This window comes from Aristolochia californica, unplaced genomic scaffold, assembly GCF_029961685.1.
Source record: "Aristolochia californica isolate CCGP_79_NKW_82.1479 unplaced genomic scaffold, dmAriCali1.0.hap1 SCAF_16, whole genome shotgun sequence".
NCBI lineage: Eukaryota > Viridiplantae > Streptophyta > Magnoliopsida > Piperales > Aristolochiaceae > Aristolochia > Aristolochia californica.
This window is the reverse complement of record NW_027181837.1, coordinates 20,671,539-20,692,393: the sequence shown is the minus strand read 5'-3', so window position 1 is coordinate 20,692,393 and position 20,855 is coordinate 20,671,539. Positions and strand designations below refer to the sequence as shown.

At 38.1% G+C, this 20,855-nt stretch overlaps 3 protein-coding genes and 1 pseudogene across 9 annotated transcripts; 1 reads left to right on the top strand and 3 right to left on the bottom strand.

Moving 5' to 3' along the window:
• The first annotated feature begins 5,351 nt into the window (after positions 1-5,351).
• On the top strand, positions 5,352-8,210 carry LOC137953090 (dihydroceramide fatty acyl 2-hydroxylase FAH1-like). Its single transcript, XM_068800301.1, has 7 exons — positions 5,352-5,446; positions 6,490-6,551; positions 6,715-6,807; positions 6,895-7,091; positions 7,192-7,297; positions 7,635-7,781; positions 8,079-8,210. Exons 2-7 carry the CDS (start codon positions 6,501-6,503, stop codon positions 8,208-8,210), a joined length of 726 nt encoding a protein of 241 aa, XP_068656402.1. The 5' UTR covers positions 5,352-5,446; positions 6,490-6,500.
• Positions 8,167-14,129, bottom strand: LOC137953091 (uncharacterized). Of its 7 annotated transcripts, none has more exons than XM_068800305.1 (13): positions 13,799-14,129; positions 13,347-13,390; positions 13,118-13,160; positions 12,726-12,938; positions 12,462-12,584; positions 10,528-10,572; positions 10,346-10,425; positions 9,645-9,713; positions 9,495-9,561; positions 9,300-9,413; positions 8,787-8,865; positions 8,619-8,708; positions 8,167-8,250 (listed from the first exon to the last, which is right to left on the bottom strand). In XM_068800305.1, the coding sequence occupies exons 3-9, from the start codon at positions 13,124-13,126 to the stop codon at positions 9,540-9,542; spliced, it is 561 nt and encodes a 186-aa protein (XP_068656406.1). In that variant the 5' UTR covers positions 13,127-13,160; positions 13,347-13,390; positions 13,799-14,129; the 3' UTR covers positions 8,167-8,250; positions 8,619-8,708; positions 8,787-8,865; positions 9,300-9,413; positions 9,495-9,539. The 7 variants fall into 7 exon arrangements, with proteins under 7 accessions (XP_068656406.1, XP_068656408.1, XP_068656404.1 ...); XM_068800307.1 differs by lacking the exon at positions 8,619-8,708 and adding an exon at positions 9,078-9,144 and having other exon boundaries at positions 8,222-8,253; XM_068800303.1 differs by lacking the exons at positions 8,167-8,250; positions 8,619-8,708; positions 8,787-8,865 and adding an exon at positions 8,899-9,144 and having other exon boundaries at positions 9,263-9,413.
• Positions 14,130-15,460: 1,331 nt separating this feature from the next.
• Positions 15,461-17,573, bottom strand: LOC137953144 (G-type lectin S-receptor-like serine/threonine-protein kinase At1g11330; annotated as a pseudogene).
• An 874-nt stretch (positions 17,574-18,447) lies between these two features.
• On the bottom strand, positions 18,448-19,284 carry LOC137952711 (thaumatin-like protein 1). The gene has a single exon (XM_068799769.1). It carries the CDS (start codon positions 19,282-19,284, stop codon positions 18,448-18,450), a length of 837 nt encoding a protein of 278 aa, XP_068655870.1.
• Between the last annotated feature and the right edge of the window lie 1,571 nt (positions 19,285-20,855).

Below are 20,855 nucleotides of genomic sequence, written 5' to 3'. Positions count from 1 at the left end.
ACCACTATGGAGCATTGCCCCAAAAATCCATAGGATGTATAAGAACAAAACTGTAACATCTATATAAAGCTCCCAAAAGTAACACAATTCATTCAACATATGACAAAGAGTAGGTTGTCCACACTATGTAGTTTTGGGTGTTGGGTGTTAGTCAACATAACTCAGGACATGATCTTCATGCGCATTACTCAGTTAATGTCCTGATGTCGTTAGGGAGTGCCAAACTTCATGTCATGTACATGATCATCCATGACTCAGGAGTTCATGTCCCAAGAGTAAACGGTGGAAAGTGCTTTCCGATCGATTTTGAGAATCATGTACATGACTAGCACGCAGAGCTGTCTCTGGCGCACCCCTCTCTCATTCCCGCGGCTTTGTCGTCTCCCTAAACCCCGAGCTCTCTGCTCCCCCTCTCGTCTCCACCGTCCCTCTCCGGTCTCCCTCTCTACGACTCTCCCTCTCGACCTCCGTTGTAGAGTACGGGAAATCGAGAGGCTCTGCGACGGAGGTCGCAAGGGAGGGAGGCCTTCCTCCCTCGGTGACGACTTCCCAACCCCCCCCCCCCCCCCCCCCCCCCCGACCTCCATGGTAGAGCATGGGAGGTCGAGCATCTGTTGCAGAGCTTCTCGGCCTCCCTCTCTCTCGGCGTACCGTCGGAGCGCCGCCTCTATTGGCGTTGGCCGCCGCCGTTGCCCGTTGGCTCGCCGTTGAAGAAGACGACAATGGCTTAATTTTTCCTAAGTTAGGAAAAATTAAACTATCGCCATAAAAATCATTAATTTATAAATTTTATTTATAAAAATAATTATTTTTATTTATTTAATATATATTTTTAAAATTTTATAATTACTATATTAAAAATAGTGATTTAATAGTCATAATTAAAATATTGTTAAAATAAATATTTGATAAATTATTTTGGCATAATTATCCGATTGCTATAGTTAATTAAACATTTGGTTTTAAATTTTGTGATAATATATTATTAATTAATAACACATAAAATATATTATGTACAAATATATAGTGTATTAAAGTTATGATTAGATCAATTTTTTCTCTTAAATTATTTATTTTTATGTTAAAGTATATCATATGTTATTAATAAATTAATAACTCAACGTATTATTTTCGTTTTTTATATTTATAAAGTTATTTAATTATTATTTGTAATTAATCATGTGAATATTTCATTGGCTCATGTAATTACCATATTAATGCACATTAAAATATCTAATTCAATTAATACATATATTAATATATTTAATTATACATTAAATAACTTATTCGTGTAGTAATAATGGTTGTTTTACCTAATTTGGGGTTTAAGGATTATGTTGTAATTAAGTGTACTGTAAGGGTTTAAGGATTCTCTTGTTTTTTTATGTTTTTTTCATGTTGGGGCAGTAACACTAGAAATTGTTTTCCAGTGCACATGAAGTCGTCAATGCTAACACCAAGTGCGAAGATGATCTTCATGTACATGACTGACATGATCTTCATGTTGGACATGAACTTGATCTTCAAAAATCCATTTGGGGGACTAACCCCCCCAAAATCAAAGACAAACATGAAACATTAATTCTTATCTATGAAAGAAAGAGAGAAATGGTGTGGATGGGAGCCAAAGAGACAGAGAGAAAAGAGGAGGAAGTAAAAGAGAGAAATAGATAGGGAAAATGAGGTACATACAACTAGTTGAAGATCAAATGTTTCGGTGACTCTTTAATAGAAAATTAGGTCCACCTGTTTGGGCACTTTTCTCCCACGTAAATCAGGCGTCACTGGCGCGACCGAGGAATATTACCAGGATTATGCCTCCAATGGTCCCATGCATGTATCCAATGTGGATATCTAGAGAAACAAGTTCGGCATTCAGCAAGGACCACTATGGAGCATTGCCCCAAAAATCCATAGGATGTATAAGAACAAAACTATAACATCTATATAAAGCCCCCAAAAGTAACACAACACATTCAACATATGACAAACAATAGGTTGTGTCCACACTATGTAGTACTTTTACTTTAAAGCAAAGAACAAAACTTCTACAAAAAAATTTAGAGTAAGCACATTAGGCGAAAGAAAATTCGAGTGGACTAATTCAAGATCCTACAAAATGCAGATGTGATAAATAACTTAATCCAATAAAGTTTTCAAACCATGAAGGACTAGTTTCTAAGGATAAATTTTCAGAGATTTGGAAACAAGGTAATATCAATGAAATGAAGAGCTTCAAAATTCTAACCAGAAGAAATAGAGGGCAACATCAAATGAAATAGGCATCTTCATTATTAGAAGCTAAGAGGCTTCTTTGGGAGAGATCCAACACAATGACATTCTTCATTTTGGGGTTAGTCAACATGACTCAGGACATGATCTTCATGCTCATTACTCAATTCATGTCCTGATGTTGTTAGGGAGTTCCAAACTTAATGTCATGTACATGATCATCCATGACTCAGGAGTTCATGTCCCAAGAGTAAACGGCGGAAAGTGTTTTTCGCCCGATTTTGAGATTCATGTACATGATTCATGCGCGGGGCTCTCTCTGGCGCACCCCTCTCTCGTTCCCGCAGCTCTGTCGTCTCCCTAAACCCCGAGCTCTCTGCTCCCTCTCTCGTCTCCACCGTCCCTCTTCGGTCTCCCTCTCTACGACCTCTCCCTTTCGACCTCCGTTGTAGAGTACAGGAAACCGAGAGGCTCTGCGACGGAGGTCACAAGGGAGGGAGGCCTGCCTCCCTCGGTGACGGCTTCTCTTCTCTCTCGGTGTTCCTCTCATCTCCACCCCCCCTCCCCCCCTCGGCCATCCTCCGTCTCCTCTCCCTCTCGACCTTCGTGGCAGAGCACAAGAGGTCGAGCATCAGTTGCAGAGCTTCTCGGCCTCCCTCTCAGCGTATCGTTGGAGCGCCGCCTCTATCGGCATTGCCCGTTGGCTCGCCGCTGAGGAAGACGACGATGGTTTAATTTTACCTAAGTTAGGAAAAATTAAACTATCGTCATAAAAATCATTAATTTATAAATTTTATTTATAAAAATAATTATTTTATTTATTTAATATATTTATTTTATAATTAATTTATTAAAATAGTGATTTAATAGTCCAGTCATAATTAAAATATTTTTAAAATAAATATTTGATAAATTATTTTGGCATAATTATCCGATTGCTATAGTTAATTAAACCTATGGTTTTAAATTTTGTGATAATATATTATTAATTAATAATACATAAAATATATTATGTACAAATATATAGTGTGTTAAAGTTATGATTAGATCAATTTTTTCTCTTAAATTATTTATTTTAGGTTAAAGTATATCATATGTTATTAATAAATTAATAACTCAACGTATTACTTTCGTTTTTTTATTTATAATGTTATTTATTTATTATTTGTAATTATTATGTGCATATTTCATTGGCTCCTGTAATTATTAATGCACAATAAAATATCTAATTCAATTAATACATATATTAATATATTTAATTATACATTAAATAACTTATTCGTGTAGTAATAATGGTTGTTTTACCTAATTTGGGGTTTAAGGATTATGTTGTAATTAAGTGTACTGTAAGGGTTTAGGGATTCTCTTGTTTTTTATGTTTTTTTCATGTTGGGGTAGTAACACTGGAAATTGTTTTCCAATGCACATGAAGTCGTCAATACTAACATCAAGTGCGAAGATGATCTTCATGTACATGACTGACATGATCTTCATGTTGGACATGAACTTGATCTTCAAAAATCCATTTGGGGGACTAACCCCCCCAAAATCAAAGACAAACATGAAACATTAATTCTTATCTATGAAAGAAAGAGAGAAATGGTGTGGATGGGAGCCAAAGAGACAGAGAGAAAAGAGGAGGAAGTAAAAGAGAGAAATAGATAGGGAAAATGAGGTACATACAACTAGTTGAAGATCAAATGTTTCGGTGACTCTTTAATAGAAAATTAGGTCCACCTGTTTGGGCACTTTTCTCCCACGTAAATCAGGCGTCACTGGCGCGACCGAGGAATATTACCAGGATTATGCCTCCAATGGTCCCATGCATGTATCCAATGTGGATATCTAGAGAAACAAGTTCGGCATTCAGCAAGGACCATTATGGAGCACTGCCCCAAAAATCCATAGGATGTATAAGAACAAAACTATAACATCTATATAAAGCCCCCAAAAGTAACACAACACATTCAACATATGACAAACAGTAGGTTGTGTCCACACTATGTAGTACTTTTACTTTAAAGCAAAGAACAAAACTTCTACAAAAAAATTTAGAGTAAGCACATTAGGCGAAAGAAAATTCGAGTGGACTAATTCAAGATCCTACAAAATGCAGATGTGATAAATAACTTAATCCAATAAAGTTTTCAAACCATGAAGGACTAGTTTCTGAGGATAAATTTTCATAGATTTGGAAACAAGGTAATATCAATGAAATGAAGAGCTTCAAAATTCTAACCAGAAGAAATAGAGGGTAGCATCAAATGAAATAGACATCTTCATTATTAGAAGCTAAGAGGCTTCTTTGGGAGAGATCCTACACAATGGCATAGATTTGGAAACAAGGTAATATCAGTGAAATGAAGAGCTTCAAAATTCTAATATGAAGAAATAGAGGGCAACATCAAATGAAATAGACATTTGCATTATTAGAAGCGAAGAGGCTTCTTTGGGAGAGATCCCACACAATGGCATTCTTCATTTTATTAAATCAAAGACAAACATGAAACAGTAATTCTTATCTATGGAAGACAGAGAGAGACAGAGAGAGACGGGAAAATGAGGTACATACAGCTCGTTGAAGATCAAATGTTTTTGTGACTCTTTTTTCTTTTCTTTCTCTTCAAATTCTATGTTTTTATAGATAAAAATCTATTAACTAATAAAAATAATATTTTCTCTTTTCTTTGGAATTATATGCTGCCAAAAATTGGAAAAAAAATTCTTTTTTTCACCAAAGACGTATTTGATGGTCGATTTCACGGTTTACATTTTGGGTGCGTTAGGGAACTGGAGTCGCGTTCTCCGGACAAGTCCGCAAGCCGGGGCCAAAGAGAGAGAAAATCGCGGAGGCGATGGAAATAATGTAAAAGTAGAGATAGACCGAAAACGCCGCCGGTTCATTCCTTTCCGTTCCGTTGGACGATGGGCGACGGGCGACGATCCAAACGGGCCCCACAGGAACGACTGCTATAAGCCGTACTAAATGTGGGTCCCACTGTCGGGAACTGCCACGACTAATTTGAACAGCCTAGCTGGCATGCCAGCGCGAGTGTGCGATCGTCTCTCCAATAAATACCGGTTAAAACCCGACTGTCTCAGCTCGTGTTCTAGCGTATTCACCTTTGCTCCGAGGGGGTCCGGACGAGCGATTCTAGGGCTTCGTTGCCGTGGATTGTCAGATCCGGGCTTTCTCCCTCCAGCATTATCCATAGTAAGTGATTCTCAGCTTGTTTTGTTAATGACTATGTGATTTTTTTCGTGGCAGTGATTCGTGTACGTTTCACAGTGGTGTGACGGTGGATTTCTTTGAATTTTTAGTGGTGGTGAAGGTTTTGATGCTTTAGATGCGGTCCTTTTGTCGTGAAGTATAGCGGTTCTTTTTGCGTTAGTGATCATTTTATTGCCGTCGCCAAATTGTTTGTTTTTTGGTTTTTTTGTGAATCGATGGCTCAGTACTCGTTCTTGAGATTTTTCAGCTGATTTTTTTGCTTTGTAGTGTGTTTTCTGCGGGTTTGTGTGGTTGAAGTAGCTGCATTTGTAGATCATACGTGGTAACGTCTATGCTTCGAGGGGGTTTTAAACTGTGCTTTTCGATGTCCAGATGAGGTCACCTCTTGAGATTATGGCTTTATGAATTTTGCTGCGTCTTGAACTCCCCGTGTTTTACTCAATCTTGGTTATCTTTTTAGACTCGCAAGTGTCATTTACAGGGTTTTTCAATGGTATTCAAATCACGATGTAATTTCTTCTCTTCTTTACAGCCATTTTTTTTTTAATTTTTTTATTTTTGGCAAAATGGGAAATCCTGTTGTTATTTATATCGCCATTATCTCTTTTTAATTGGTTTGGGGAAGGGCATACGGTCTCTTGTATTTACAAGCAGTTGTCCTCCAATGCGTTGTGATGCTACAGAAGTGTTCAATTTGAAGCCATAGAACTGACAATTTTATGTTTGGTTGAATTTTGTTTTTTGTTCTTGAGAAATGTTTAAGGCTTGTTGTGTTTGGTTGTCTCGGTTGTTTCAACTTTCAAGCTTTCGTCTATCTTCTGTGTCTTCTATAAAGTAAGCCAAACGGAGGACAATGAGCTTTGATGAACTTTTTTTCCCGTTAAGATTGGAGATTTGGGATCTAGGATGTTTTTGTGCTAAATGACAGTAAAGCTTTCAAAAGAATAATGAAAGTTAACCTTTAATTTTCATGTCCTTGTTTCGTAAACATCTGGCTTAGCTGTTGAACATTATTTTCTTGGTAGTAAGCACAACGATGGTTGCACAACCCTTTACTGTGGACTTGAATAAGCCTCTTGTTTTTCAGGTCAGATCTTATTCCTTAAACTTCTTGCTTTCAGCTTACTCTTCACTGATAATTGTTCTCATAGTTGCTATTCTAATCAAATTGCAAGCTATTTGTCTCATAAAATGCTCCAGTTTTTGGTATACTTACAACTCAGGCACTTGTTTACCAATTCTCTTTACAGGTTGGCCATCTTGGTGAATCCTACCAGGAATGGGTTCACCAGCCTATAGTCAGCAAGGAAGGGCCACGTTTTTTTGCAAATGACATCTTAGAGGTGCCTTATTTTTTTATTATGATATGATAGTTGGCATTTAGGTCAGCGTAATTGCATCAACCTGATTTATCTCTGTTTTTATGACAGTTTTTGACACGGACTGTATGGTGGGTTATCCCACTTATTTGGTTGCCCGTGGTGTGTTGGTTAGTGTATAGATCCTTCCAAATGGGTCACACACTTCCTCAGATAGCTGTAATAGTGACCTTTGGTATATTTGTGTGGACATTGTTGGAGTATACTTTGCATCGTTTCCTCTTTCACATAAAAACAAAGAGCTACTGGTAATTCGAGTCTTTACGTAAATTTTTTGATTGCTTCCTTTTGTCATTTAATTCTTCCTGTTGCTTTAATGTTTAACAACTATTTTAAATTTCACTACAGGGGAAACACCATACATTATCTTCTGCATGGCTGCCATCATAAACATCCAATGGATGGATTACGTCTTGTCTTCCCTCCTGCTGGAACAACTATTTTATTGGTGCCGGTAAATTTTTTATGTCTTTCCATGTTACATGTACATTGTGGTTTTTATAACTTCACAATATGAAAAGAAAAAACAGAAAATTATCTGACTTCTGACTTTCTCATCCTCTATTCTCTTCTCTGGATTTTATATTTGTTTTTATATTGTTAAAAGCATGTCCATCAGAAGTAATTATCATCAATATAAGGGAGTAGGAACCGTTCTGGACATTTAAGTACTGGCTGGAACAGCTAGAATAGTCGATTTTTAGACCGTATCCCAAACTACTGACAAAAAAAAAAAAAAAAAGCTCTGATCTGATGGATAGAGTCACTGCCTTTTCATTTGTATACAACAGTTTTGGAACTTTGCCAAGCTTATTTCAACTCCATCAATTGCTCCTGCTTTATTTGGAGGTAGCCTGTTGGGCTATATCATCTATGATGTGACACACTATTACCTTCATCATGGACAGCCTTCAAGTGAAGTTCCTCGGAATCTGAAGGTATGGTAATTGACAAGTACATACTTTTACTTAAACTGATTTCTCTCCAAAGTTTTGTTAGTCTTTTCTTTTGAAACACAATAAAAGAAAAGTGGGAGTATAAGATGCATCTGATTGGTGCAATTTAAAGTTCCTTTTGATCATCCTACCAATAAAAGATGTTATTTTGAATTCATGAATGATATTACACCAACGAGAACCATCTTGATAGGGTCGTACATGTTCTTGGGTTACGATTGTCCTCTATTATTCAAGGACAGCATTCGTTAAATTATTCACCCTTTTCCATTTGAGCAGAAGTACCATATGAATCATCACTTCAGAATTCAGAACAAAGGTTTTGGGATCACATCCTCTGTATGGGACAAGGCGTTTGGAACCCTTCCACCCTCAAAGGCTGTTGCTGCTGGTGCTGCAAGAAGCAGATGACTCCGTCCGTGACTTTGATGATTCAAAGGGTCCGATTCATCTGCTGATAGAGTAGAAAAAATAAAAAATAAAAAAATAAATCAAAGAAATGCAGCCCAAGTAATGATTCTGCAGTCCAGTTCATCCCATCATTAGAAGTGTAGAGAGAAGTGCGTTAAACAAACCCAAAACACACGCCTCGTTATCAAACCAAGACTATATAATTGGTTCAAGGCTCAGGCAGCAGCGGGCGTAACGAGATCCATGACAGGTAAAGCAAACACCATTGCCTATTTACTCATTAGATAGTTTGTTTATTTTTAGTTGGCAGCAGGGTCAGCTACCAGCAATACCTAGTATGAAAAAAATAATGAAAACACGAGAGTGTACTCCTTGGTTTCTTGGTTAAGAAGTGCATCATCTACCCACCTATAGTTACAATTAATTATGTTCTTGCTTCAGTAGACATCTGTGAAATGCAATCTTTTTCACATCTTCCAAGCTTACTTCAATAGGCATCTGTGACAAACAACCACCACTATAACCACCATCCCAATGTAAAAGAAAAAAAAAAAGCACAGAAGGCTTGATCATTACCTCATCTTGCGATCATTACCTCATCTTGCCCATATGCATCTGCAAAGTGGTAAAGAAGTGGCCCCATGTTTATCCACACCTAGCAGTGGATCAAAATGCCAAATGATGTTTTCACTAAATTAATGACATTTAAAACATGTCTATAAATTTTTTTTAATTAGTTAATGCATAATAAACATTACAAATAACTTAGAGAAAACTCTCTCCTCCATCTTTCAGCATTCTTGAAATAACTTCTATGTATTCAACAATGTTATGTGCTGTGTCTAATGATAAGAAAAAACAGGTCACCACAGCATCCAGAGGCAGATGAAATTTATTGTTTTTGGATAGAAGGATGAATCAAAGGCATTTGTACCTATGAACACGGATACATCAGACACAAATCACAAACTCTTCACTGAAAAATAGCAAATCAATTATAAAATGAATTGGGAAGAACATTATCATATAAATAAGGCTTAGGAAATACATACCATGACACATAATGAATCAATTAGCTGAAAGTAATACCTAGCAGGATGAATGTCTGGAAATGTAATAGGCCGAAGTTGGTCATTATCTGAAAGGGAATTACAATTGCTATGAATCCAAGGATAAATACTCCACTCGCCAGCAGTCTGTGTGCTGAAAATTAAATATATAAAACGGATTGAGCAAACAATTTTAAGAACGTTCCTCTTCATGAAAAACCACCAAGCCTCTTACTGGTTAAGTATAAAACTTGAGCAGATCATCGTGTAATAAGAGAACTCATTTCCCTGACATGTGAAACCTGGTAATGAAAAATCAATTGATTTCATCCTTAACTAGGACCACAACACAAAGCACTTTACAAAAATAGCATAATTTACCCACCGAGCCATAATATCTCCGATGCCAATCTCCCAAGTCCAGCCAGCCCCTGGGACTAAGCAAGAAGGAGGCCTGTTACCCCCACCAAAAAGCATGTTAAACCTGGTCTTCTCTTGAGAAAATTTCTAATAACTTTGAAAACAATGAATAATATGTTTCTCACATTATTTACAGTACTGGGTGATAGTTTAGTCAATTATGATTAGAAATCAGTAAGGTTCAAGGCAGCTTTTTGAAAACCCACCCTTGATCATCACTTCACATGCCCCCTAACAGGGTTGAAAACTCAACACTCCCGGGGCATCCCATTTCCGTTCTCCTGTGTGCCCCATTTACATGCAGGACGGGAGGGGAAGGCACCCTCTACCTATTCTCTCATGAACATGGGTACCAGAACAGCCCACCTTTCCTACTTTCTCTCTCATTCCTCCTGTCATTCTCTCTGTGGGAGTTATCCTCATGGAGTAGGGTCAGCTGAATCTCCCCAGCCTCAAACCTTGGTGGGATTTTCTGCTGAACCCCATCCCAGCCCCATGGGTTGGGATGGCTATGTTAAGCAGGGTAAGAGAAGGTGGATTCCCATTTCACACACCCTGCAGCCACACCTATTAATAATTATTTTGAATCTTTTACAACTTAATAAAGCTATTTGACTTCCAAACAAACAATATATTAGATAAAAGCAAAATGGAATTAATGTGCACCTGGCTTTACTTTGTTGAGGAAATAGGCAGACGAGTTCTTCAAGAATGGGCTTACAACATTGGTCACGTTCTCTCTGTCCCTAATTATTTATTATAAAAAACATTGGCAATGTGCTGAAATCTATGTACAATGAGTAGAATAATCGATTGAACCTAAAAGCCCCAAGTTTATAAGAAAATACCTCAGATGCCCAGTCCCTTACAATGTTCCTTATAATACATCTTACCTGGTATAACAAGGGAGGTAAACCATTACCCCCAAGTTTGACATGTAAGAAAGAATCTTTCGTATTCTATGATACTTTGGTGTTAATAGGAAGAAGTAGAACAGCAAATGACCAATGTGATGATATGGTCAACCATTTCACATTGCAAAAGAAGAGCTCCGAATAAAGTTATATCACCAAAGAATTTGACGATCTGAAAAGACATAGAAAGACTGGAGACAGAATTTTATAGCTTGTCCACATCCACAAAAGGAACATTCAACTGTAATGCTAGATCCAACCAGTAGTATGACAAAAAAATTGCCTAAAAGGATTACAATTGAATTAATAGAACTGAATCAGAGGTGGAGAGAGAGAGAGAGAGAGAGAGAGAGAGAGAGCAATGTCTTCTTTGAAAGGATTTCATTTCTTGTAATCCACATAGTTTATATCAGTTGATGTCCTGGTTTCAAGTATTTACTTTGAAATAACAAAGTGAAGCCCTATAATTTCCTTTTCCACTTCAATGCATACTACCATGGAAAAGAAGATAACTAACTACAGTATCAAAATATCAATGGTAGAAACAAAATTGAGAAAAAGTTTGCAGTCTTCCAATGAAAATTACTGAATATTGCAATCACATACATAAGGAGTTGAAAGTCAGAACATACTATAAGTAACATATAATAATGGATTGGAATTCAAGGTGTTCAAACTAAAATTGTACTTCCGTCTGTGCTCACTTTACAAAGTTTCAATAAGAATATGTTGCCCTAGATCACCACTTTGATTCAATCTCCACATATTTACATGAAATGGATGCTATGATCTTGTCGAAGTTAATTTACATTTAATGCACGAAAGTCAAACAGGAACTCTCCTCTTTTTTTAACAGGAAAAAAAAAAAGGACCTAAACACCAATTAAATAATTTGACAGAAGACATGCATGAACTTTCTCAAGTGCACAGCTTTCGTCACCTCCATGAAGTCTGTGATACAAATAAATCACTTTCTGGAACTACTGGTTGGAAGACTTTAGCTTGATTTGAAGCTCAAGCATTCTCCATTTAGAGAAGAGCTTATCCAAGCAGCATACACACAACAAATTCATTTCACCCAGTTGTTACTTAAGAGAAGGCTACAATAAGGCTTGGGGCAGGTTTCAAAACTGGCACTTTAAAAATCACTGAAACATTAGATGGTAGTTAAAATAGAAGTTATCTATATACCTGTATGTTGTTTACAGGTTTCATGTTGATTCAAAATAATAAGTTGCTGCCCGCATTTGATGAGCATTTTGAAAGAGAGTCTTGAGCTTAATTTGTTTGTTTATTGATCAATAAAAGCATTACCGTTTCATAAAAAAAAAAAAAGATGAAGAGAGAATCTCAAGGAAGTTCTTGTGATGACTCTTCTTCAGATATCCCTTTGAGGGCAGTTTTTTTTATTTATTTTTAACATGAAGGCTGTTATTTTTTTATTAGCTCCATCTTATTCAAGAGAGCATTCCATATTAGAAGAGTATGAAAAAGCATGGGAAGTATATTTGTCCCAAGGAAAGAACTACCAAGTAGCACTTGGAAAGATACGATCTTGTAATCTTACCTGTTTGTAGAACAGCTTCTTCAAAAGCTAGTGCAGCCAAACACCTCTTTTGCCATAAAGCTCCTACTCACAGTAAGAGGAGCTCTTTGGCTTCACAGAGATGGGGCCAAAAGCAACCAAATCTTCAAACCGTCCTGATCCTAGAATGGGAACTATTACATTTAACACAAAGATGGTTTCTAAGAATCTTGTATTCCAGGGCACAAATTCAGCTTAAAACAACTAATTTCAATAGCCATGTGAATCTTAAATCCCATCTTGCACATGATAAATAAATAATTAATAGATAAAAGACACTCACATTTCCATTGGCAATTTCAATGTCATCCTCTCTTCCAGATATCTGAGCATTGGTCTCAGAGTTTATGGACCTGCTTTCACTAAATGACTTGTAACAATTCTCCATAGGAATCTCCTGCGTCATCTACATAAGTCAAATTTCTATATGAAAAGAATGGAGAAGCATCCTGATCATGGCATGTTATTGATTGGCTTTAATTAAATCTCATTTTTACTTCTAACCCAGTAACAAATCGACAACGTTGGAAATGGTCGCTAATAGTACCTCATTATCGGCCTTCTGGGGCAGATCATGATCCATCTCATCTTTTCCTCTGCCACAGACTTCCACTGTTTCAGCATAATTGGCCCTCTCACTAGAAGATGCAGGATGTCCAGAACAAATATTCATATCCTTTTCTAAATCGTGGTTATTCCCCAGGTCATTTTCAGCACAAATATCAATATCCTGACTCATATCCAGTAAAGGTTCAAACGCCTGCAATGACAATAATTAAATGATCAAGGACACTCTCATAGAATCATGATAATTCCTAAAAATGTTTTAAGGATATGTTATAATTGTTCAAAAAAACTCTTATTGAATAAACAAGAAGCATTATGCCATTAAAATGAGTAAATGAAACAAGGGCGAGAAGAAAAAGATGTACAAATCACCTGAAGCATGTTAAAGATGAAATAAGAATTTATAGAGATACATCTGCAACATATAAAGCACCCAACCAATTAGATATGATTTGGCATTTCGAATCCATTGTCTTACTATGTACATGTAAAACCAAAGTATATGCATTCATGCACGTAAAATAGTTGACATGAAATGTGATCTCCATAGACCTCTGTGTGTTAATAAAGTGTCACGTCAAAGTTAGAATGAAAAGTATACCGTCCGAGCCTCTGAAATTTCAAAGGCAAATGACACAAGAGTGCCTGCAAAAGCAGGAGATTTTTATCAGCACTTTAACTCCTGTTACAGTAATGTAAGATAGGAAATGAACCACTTTTCTCATTGTTGAGAAAGAAAAAACGTAATTCTAATACAAGACCATAAATTTATCCAAATTTACACTTTTCCAGACGGATACCCGAAATGAGGAGGCATATTTTCGACTAACAGTCACTTGCAAACCCAAAATGACTAACACTGAGAAATAGATGCCAAAAGGGTCAATAGCTCTCGAAATTCAGAAAAGACCAGAAGTGATAAATACTATAACCAAGCATATGCGTTGAAAAGAGACCAGAGGAGGCAGTGAGCAAATATCTAAAGTCAAAGTGAGAAGGTATAGCTAGATAATGGAGCAGGAACTGAAGCAGTCGGAAACACGAGCAACTTACTTGAGGTAGGCGCTGATAGTTCGTCTGAGAGATTTCACTTCGAGCGCCGCTTCCAGCTTACTATGGCTACGATCTGAAACCGACGCCATCTCCTTTCTCCCCTTCTTCCTCCGGTTCGGAGGGCAACAGTTACTCTGGCCTTTGGAGAAGGGTTTGCTTCCGACATCACTGCAGAAGACGACCCTTTTCCCGCATCGACCCACATTATTACTTAATTACTTCGACCCATGTAAATTACTCGTTCTTTTTTTTAAAAAATTTCAAGAATTATTAGCGGTTACCTCCGAGAATTAAGACTAATTTTTGTGACCATAAATCGCAAATTCACCCTTTTTTCCTCTGATAAAACAAATAATAAAGCCAACCCTAAATTCGGGGTCAGGTAGCGAATCAGGGCGATTCGTGGTTTCCGACCCCGATTGCTTGATTCGACTCCAAAGATCGGGGATAAACGGCCGGTGTGAAATAGGTCCCCTGAGGTTCTTTTCTGGCTGCAATCCTAAATCTCCGATGAAATCCGTACGTTTTAGGCCCAATCTGGTGGTTTTCGTCAGACATCTCCTCTTGGCTCCCATTTCATATTTTTCCCTTTTGTTTCTCCCATTTCTTTTTTGTTCCTTCAGTCGTTCTGTCATTTTTCGGCATATTCGAGTAAACTGAACAGTTTAGTTCGTCAATATTGCAGCAATTAAAGCTGCAAATTCGAGACCAGAAACTGACTTTTAAAGCAGGAAGATGAATCAGTCCATTGCGTGAAGTTCAGTTATGGAGAAACTTCAACGGCATCTACAATTTTTACTAGAGTAAACTGAGTCAGATGCATTTATTTCTTTCCCTTGCCCAAATTGGAGAAGCTAGACCGGGGGAGTAAATCCTAAAATGTCATCACCAGAAGCTGGGATTCTAAAACAATGTGCTTCCTTATTCATGTTTTTCTTTTTTCCATTACTTTGAACAAAAGACATTTTTTTTGTCTCGCATTGGAACTATCATCCGCCTGCAGTGAGAGAATAAAGAATAAAGCGATTGAACTTGGAGCACATGGTGTGTTTCCGTTTCCTTAGACATTGCTCATATGGTATGCCTATTTGCTCTAATAACCTTGGAGTTCTTCTTTCTTTTCTCCAGCATGAGTACTACTCTTAATGCTTTTCAGGTAAAATGGTGCTGTTATCATAAATCGTATCTGTGATTAATCGAAAACAGTTGTCAGTTCTAACCAAGGGTACTCTACCTAAAAGTTGTGTTTCAGTAGACAATGGTGTCAAGAGGTTAGCCAATACAACTTAAAAGACTAGTCGTTAAGCGGCGGAAAGCCACTGCTCACAAGAGTGGACGGAACCACTCTGACACCCGCCCCGCCCATTCTTTACCGCCTCTCACGGGATTTGAACGCGGGACGTGGCGTACCCCAGAATTCCCGATGTCAAGAGGCTGGCCAATACACACTCAAAGATTAGTCGTTAAGTGGCGGAAAGCCACCACTCACAAGAGTGGACAGAACTACTCTGACAAATGGAACTTAGTGAGGGCCATACTCAGTTATCGAGGCAATTTTTCATTAATCTCCCTGAGTGAAGAATCATGTCCTGGCCGGAAAAAGCAGAGTGATGATGGTTGCAGTTCCCTCCTCAGAGATCCCCTGCTTGTTCATCAGGTGTCTTGCTTCTTGTCATGTTCATTGAGAACGGTAAACACAAGTTTATCCTGCCAATAGCAAGGCTGTCTAAATTTTTTGGAGTTGAAGAAAGTGGATTGCTGCTTGTCGTGTTCATTGAGAATGATAAATTGGTGTTCCAGATGGTAGTCTCAGAAGTAAAAATGGATATCTCAGCGGCATTGTAAAACAGAAAAAGTTAGGTCATTTGCAGAATATGTTTCTGCCTTATTCGAAGTTGAAGTCTCCACCAAGTTGTCCCGGATGAAAAATGCAGGACGTTTGGGTTCTGGTAAGGTGGCAGTTTCAGTTGTAAGCATAGATATGACACTGGACGTGGTTGGCCGATCTCTTGAACCCTCTTGCACACATAACAGTGCAACATGAATGCATCTTTCAAGCTGCCATGTGGGTTGTGGATCTTGCAGAACTCAAATACCCTATGATCATTCCACAGCTCCCATGCCTGAAATAGTTCAGAATTCAGTCCACAATTAGGTAGCTAACTTCGAAGTTTTCAGTAATAAATAGTCACTTAGCCATTGATTACAGTGTGGTTGTTGAGCTACTGTTTGTAATTTTTGTGGATGACTAGTGATGGCTATATGTAGAAAGTACTCACATATCCAAGAAGGTTTATCGAGTTCCTGAAGTCATGAAGGCCATTGTTCCGCTTTCCACTCACTATCTCAAGGAGCAAGACACCAAAGCTGAACACATCTGATTTTATAGAGCAGTGTCCTTCCGTAGCATACTCAGGAGCCATGTAACCGCTGCATGGCATCAATATTACATAGGTGAGTCTTTATTTTTTGGTGAAAAACACTTGGTTATTCAAGAGTGCACAGCCGTGAAGAGCAAGTTTAACATTAGGTTCTACTCACTATGTTCCGACAACTCTTGTTGTATTTGCTTGGGATGCTTCTGGACCAAAAATTCTTGCCATGCCAAAATCTGAAATTTTGGGGTTCATATCAGCATCTAGAAGAATGTTACTGGCTTTCAAATCCCTATGTATGATCCTCAATCTTGAGTGTTTGTGAAGGTAAAGTAGCCCTTGAACAATCCCTTCTACAATTTGAAAGCGTGTGTCCCAGTTCAGAGTTGCTGCTCTAATTGGATCTGCTTCAAGTTGATTATTGAACTGGTCAAAAGCATGTACTACAGCAACTCTTGCAAGTATATAATTATCGATAGAGATGAATCTTACTGAAAAGGAAGGCATCCAAACTCTTATTTGGAAGATACTCATATATCAATATATTCTCTTCTCTCTGAATGCAACAACCAAGAAGCTTAACAAGATTCCTGTGCTGAAGCTTGGTAATGAGTATGATCTCATTTTTGAACTCTTCTACTCCTTGTCCTGAACTTCTTGATAGTCTTTTGACGGCTATTTCCTGTCCACTCGGCAGTTTGCCCTGTAATGAAAGAGTACATCAAAACTTTTATTCATAAAAAAAAATAACAAAATCATTTAGGCGATCATGAACTGAAAATTCACATTGCATTTCTGACATATATAGTTCTTATTTTAGAAAAGATTCCAAATATGCTACCTTGTAAACAGGTCCAAAGCCACCTTCTCCAAGCTTATTTGCATCTGAGAAGTTATCTGTAGCAGCTGAGATGCTGTCAAAGTTGAAGAGTGGTAAATTGGGGTGCCTACTGGATACAGCTTTATCAGTCATTACCTCAGGGAAGAATTGGTCTCGCTTACTTGTTGAATTTCCTGGTGAGCATAAATAAAGAGTTTTCAATTATTTATAGCATCATTTTAAGTGGTTGGAGCAGGAGAATCACGGTTGTAAGTAAGGTTTGCCACGTTGGTGGCTAAACTTATTGGTTGATGGATTGGATTTATATGCGGTATAGCTGATTATATGAATCTGATCTCAGGTCGACGACCAATTTGGCAAATCATGTTTGTAAAGAGCTGGAGATTCTTATAGGATTCACGTGATGAATCATTTGCTCTGGTTTTCGGTGAATTGCAGTGGTTGAGACTTACCTTTTCTTCTTTTCCGTATCAGGTATCTTCTCAAGTAGTAAAGGATGCACCCTGACAGCAATAGTGCTACAGAAAGGGGAACTCCGATTACCAATAGGCGCCTTCTATTTCCTGCAGCGGTTTGTAAGGGAAAGAAATCACCAAGAAGTTTTGTATCCGAGCTAATGACAGCTTTTATGCGTATCCTAATCAGGGTAAGATTGGCTTTGCAGACAGATACTTTACCAAAAAATCATTTTTGAAGATGGTATAACTGGACGCGCCATGAATTGAATTTTTTTTTTTACAGTCAAAACTCAAATGCTTCACCATATGCAGGACTCATAAAAGGACTAACATAAACAAAAGATTTAGAATTTCTTGCCTTTCCTTCGGGTTTGAAGAGACTGGGATGCAGCACCTGATGGAATACCACCAGTGTTAGTGTACATGGGTAACTGCATAAATTATCTTGCAATAAAAGAAAGTTTTAACAACTAAGCTAATGGAATCATGGATTAATCGTTATGAAAATCCTAATTTGTACCACGCTGAAAATGCCTGTAAATATGTTATTTGGATTTCTTCAGACATTTAGAGTCCATATTTCAAAAGCCATGGTAGAGCAACCAAAGAGAAAGGAGTGACCAACTGTTACCTTCATCCACTGCCCTTGGAGGAGATTGCGTTGGCGATCCTAATGGGCAGAAGACAAGCATATCATCAGGGCTATCAGGCAGGAAAATATATTTCAGGTGTAACTTTACCCTAAATTGAGCAACATTATATGATTTTTCCTTAAGCATACTAGAATATCTATTATTGTCTACATTAGAAGATAATCAGGATTCAGGAGCTCCTCTGGAACATTTTCTTTTATTTTCCATTTGGAGGCTTCTATCTTTCTTTGGCTACCAGTCTGGAGAATGAATTAATAGCAATCTAGTCGCGTCTTTCCATCATCTTTCTCAGATTCTACCTAGTTCTACTTTTCAGTTGTTGCTACTTGTTTGAGGATAGCTGAAGCAAGCAGAAGTTACCTTGATCCTTTCCCGTCGGAGGAGATGGACGAGACCGATTAGTTGAGGCTCCTGATGGGCAGAAAAGAACCCTGTAGTTTGTCCCTCCGGGGCAAGTAAACATGGCGGAGGCATCATCCTGGGAGTAACTGTAAGCATCTGGGCACTTCTCTTTGAAAAAATTGGAGATATAGGTGGGTTGGCAGCTAGACAAATTTGTACAGCAATAAACGGAGGCGTGGAAGACGGTGCAGGGGTGGTTGCAGCCACCGGGGGCACGTAATTCGACCGGGCACTGCCCGTTAATGTCTGCAGAACATCTGATCCTCTGATCACAGCCGGCCATGGGGCTGAACTCTAAGGGAATGTTGAACCCGTTCACCAGTGATACGACGAAAAAATCCGTGTTCGCATATTGATTCAGGGCGAACTCCGTGATCGTCACTGGCTGAGAGCCAGAGACTTTGCACTCGAGGACGCCGTCGCAGTCTCCGCTTTGGCATGTACCTCGACCGCTGTCGTTGAAACTGCAATTGGTGCGGCCCCATATGCGGCCAGGGGTTGTGTTGGCCGCCACGGAGATGATCCATGTTTCACCCGTATCGAGTCGCCGCCCACCAACGTCGGGCATCCCAGCGGCCCATACAGTGTAGGGACATTGGTTTCTTATCTCGAAGGTTGCTGCGCTGGTGAAGATGAAGATCAAAGACAGAGAGAAGAGGTGGAGCAGAGACTCAAGTCCGCCTCTACTAAGAGGCATCTGGTATGAAAATGGAACACGTATCTTCTTTCCTTGGAGATCCACCGAGTAAACCTCCATGAACGGTTTGAATTTTGGTTAGACATCCGGTTTCCGCTTTACTTCTTTGGCAGTCGGTATTGACTGTTGACCCAGGGGCTACAGCAGCACCTCCTCCTTGCTGGGTCTTCCTGAACCAGTGACACCACTATGAAGTGATCACGAAGCGTGTTCCGTGAGGAAGACTCTCATTAGTCGAAAGTCTTTTCCCGTCCCTTAACAATCGGAAGCAGGGAAGCATTTCAATTTTCAAACCAATTGTTGGACTTTCCGGAATTATCAGCGATGCGGCTGAACAAGGTAAAAACAAAATCATGTGAAACTATCCTTTAACAAAATCATAAAAACAAGCTAATGGCCATGATTGATAATTGTGAGGGCTACTGTTCCTCTTCCGTGTCAGTATTTCAAGCAGCAGAGCACAAAAGCTGAGACATCGGATTTCACAGACAAGGTCTTCAAAATGAGAGTATTCAAGTAATTTTGATTGATTAATTGAATTTAATAATAGATAATTACTAATAATTGAATTTACTAGCATTGATCTGCATAGTAAGTTCCTTTTATGCTACTTTGAATATTTTTGTTGCAATCTTCTAAATAAATTGGAAATGTAGACATGGATATAAATTGATAAGAATTATAAAAGAGCATTTCCTCCCTCTCCTAAATCTTAAATCCTAAACCCTAAAATCTAATCCTAACTGAATCATAACTAAATTATAATTAAATCCTAGCTAAACTCTAACCTTGAAACTTCTAACCCTAATCCTAAACCCAAAGCTTTTAATCCTAAATCCTAACATTAACTCTTAACTCTATTCCTAATACCAAATCTCAACCTTCTCTAGCCCTAAATCTTAAACTCTAAACCCTAACCCTAAACCTTCTAACCTTGACCCTAAACTCCAACTTTAACCTTAATCCTAACCAATATTAAACCCAAACCCTAACCATAATCCTAAACCCTAACTCTCGTATAAGGAGCATGGGGGTCACCTTGCAGCACTGTCGACCCCTTTTAGAGGGGTTTCCCTTGAGGATTGGCAATGGCTATGTCAGAGTGTCTTTTACGGGAGGAGGTTTTAGGTAATTGGAATCGTATAGTTTGTATACAAAAAGTTTCAATTATTACTAATGTTTAATTCTAAATTTTAGAGATATTACAGAGTAAATTTAATAACGTAAGAAAACAAATGGTTTGACATTATATGGGAACGAAATCATTCGTGCACACTCTAGAGAAGATGGTATATATTCAAATTGAAGTATATTTGTTTCAATTTTATTATTAATGTAACCCATTTACATTTGTATTTTAAATATTGTAGGGTGAAAGTTACTCAGAAATTGAGCAATTAAGGATTACACATCAGTTGTAACTAGGGGTGACATCCAGCCCAACCCAGCCCAGCCCGAACCTAAAATTGTAATCGAACTCGAGCCTAATAATTTTAACCGAGATTGAGCCCTAACTTAACCTACATTTAATACTCTATATAAAATATATGTCAAATAAATTATATATAAAATTATGGATACATTTTAAAAAAGAATGATAGGGGAGGTTCACGATTGAATATCAATAATGG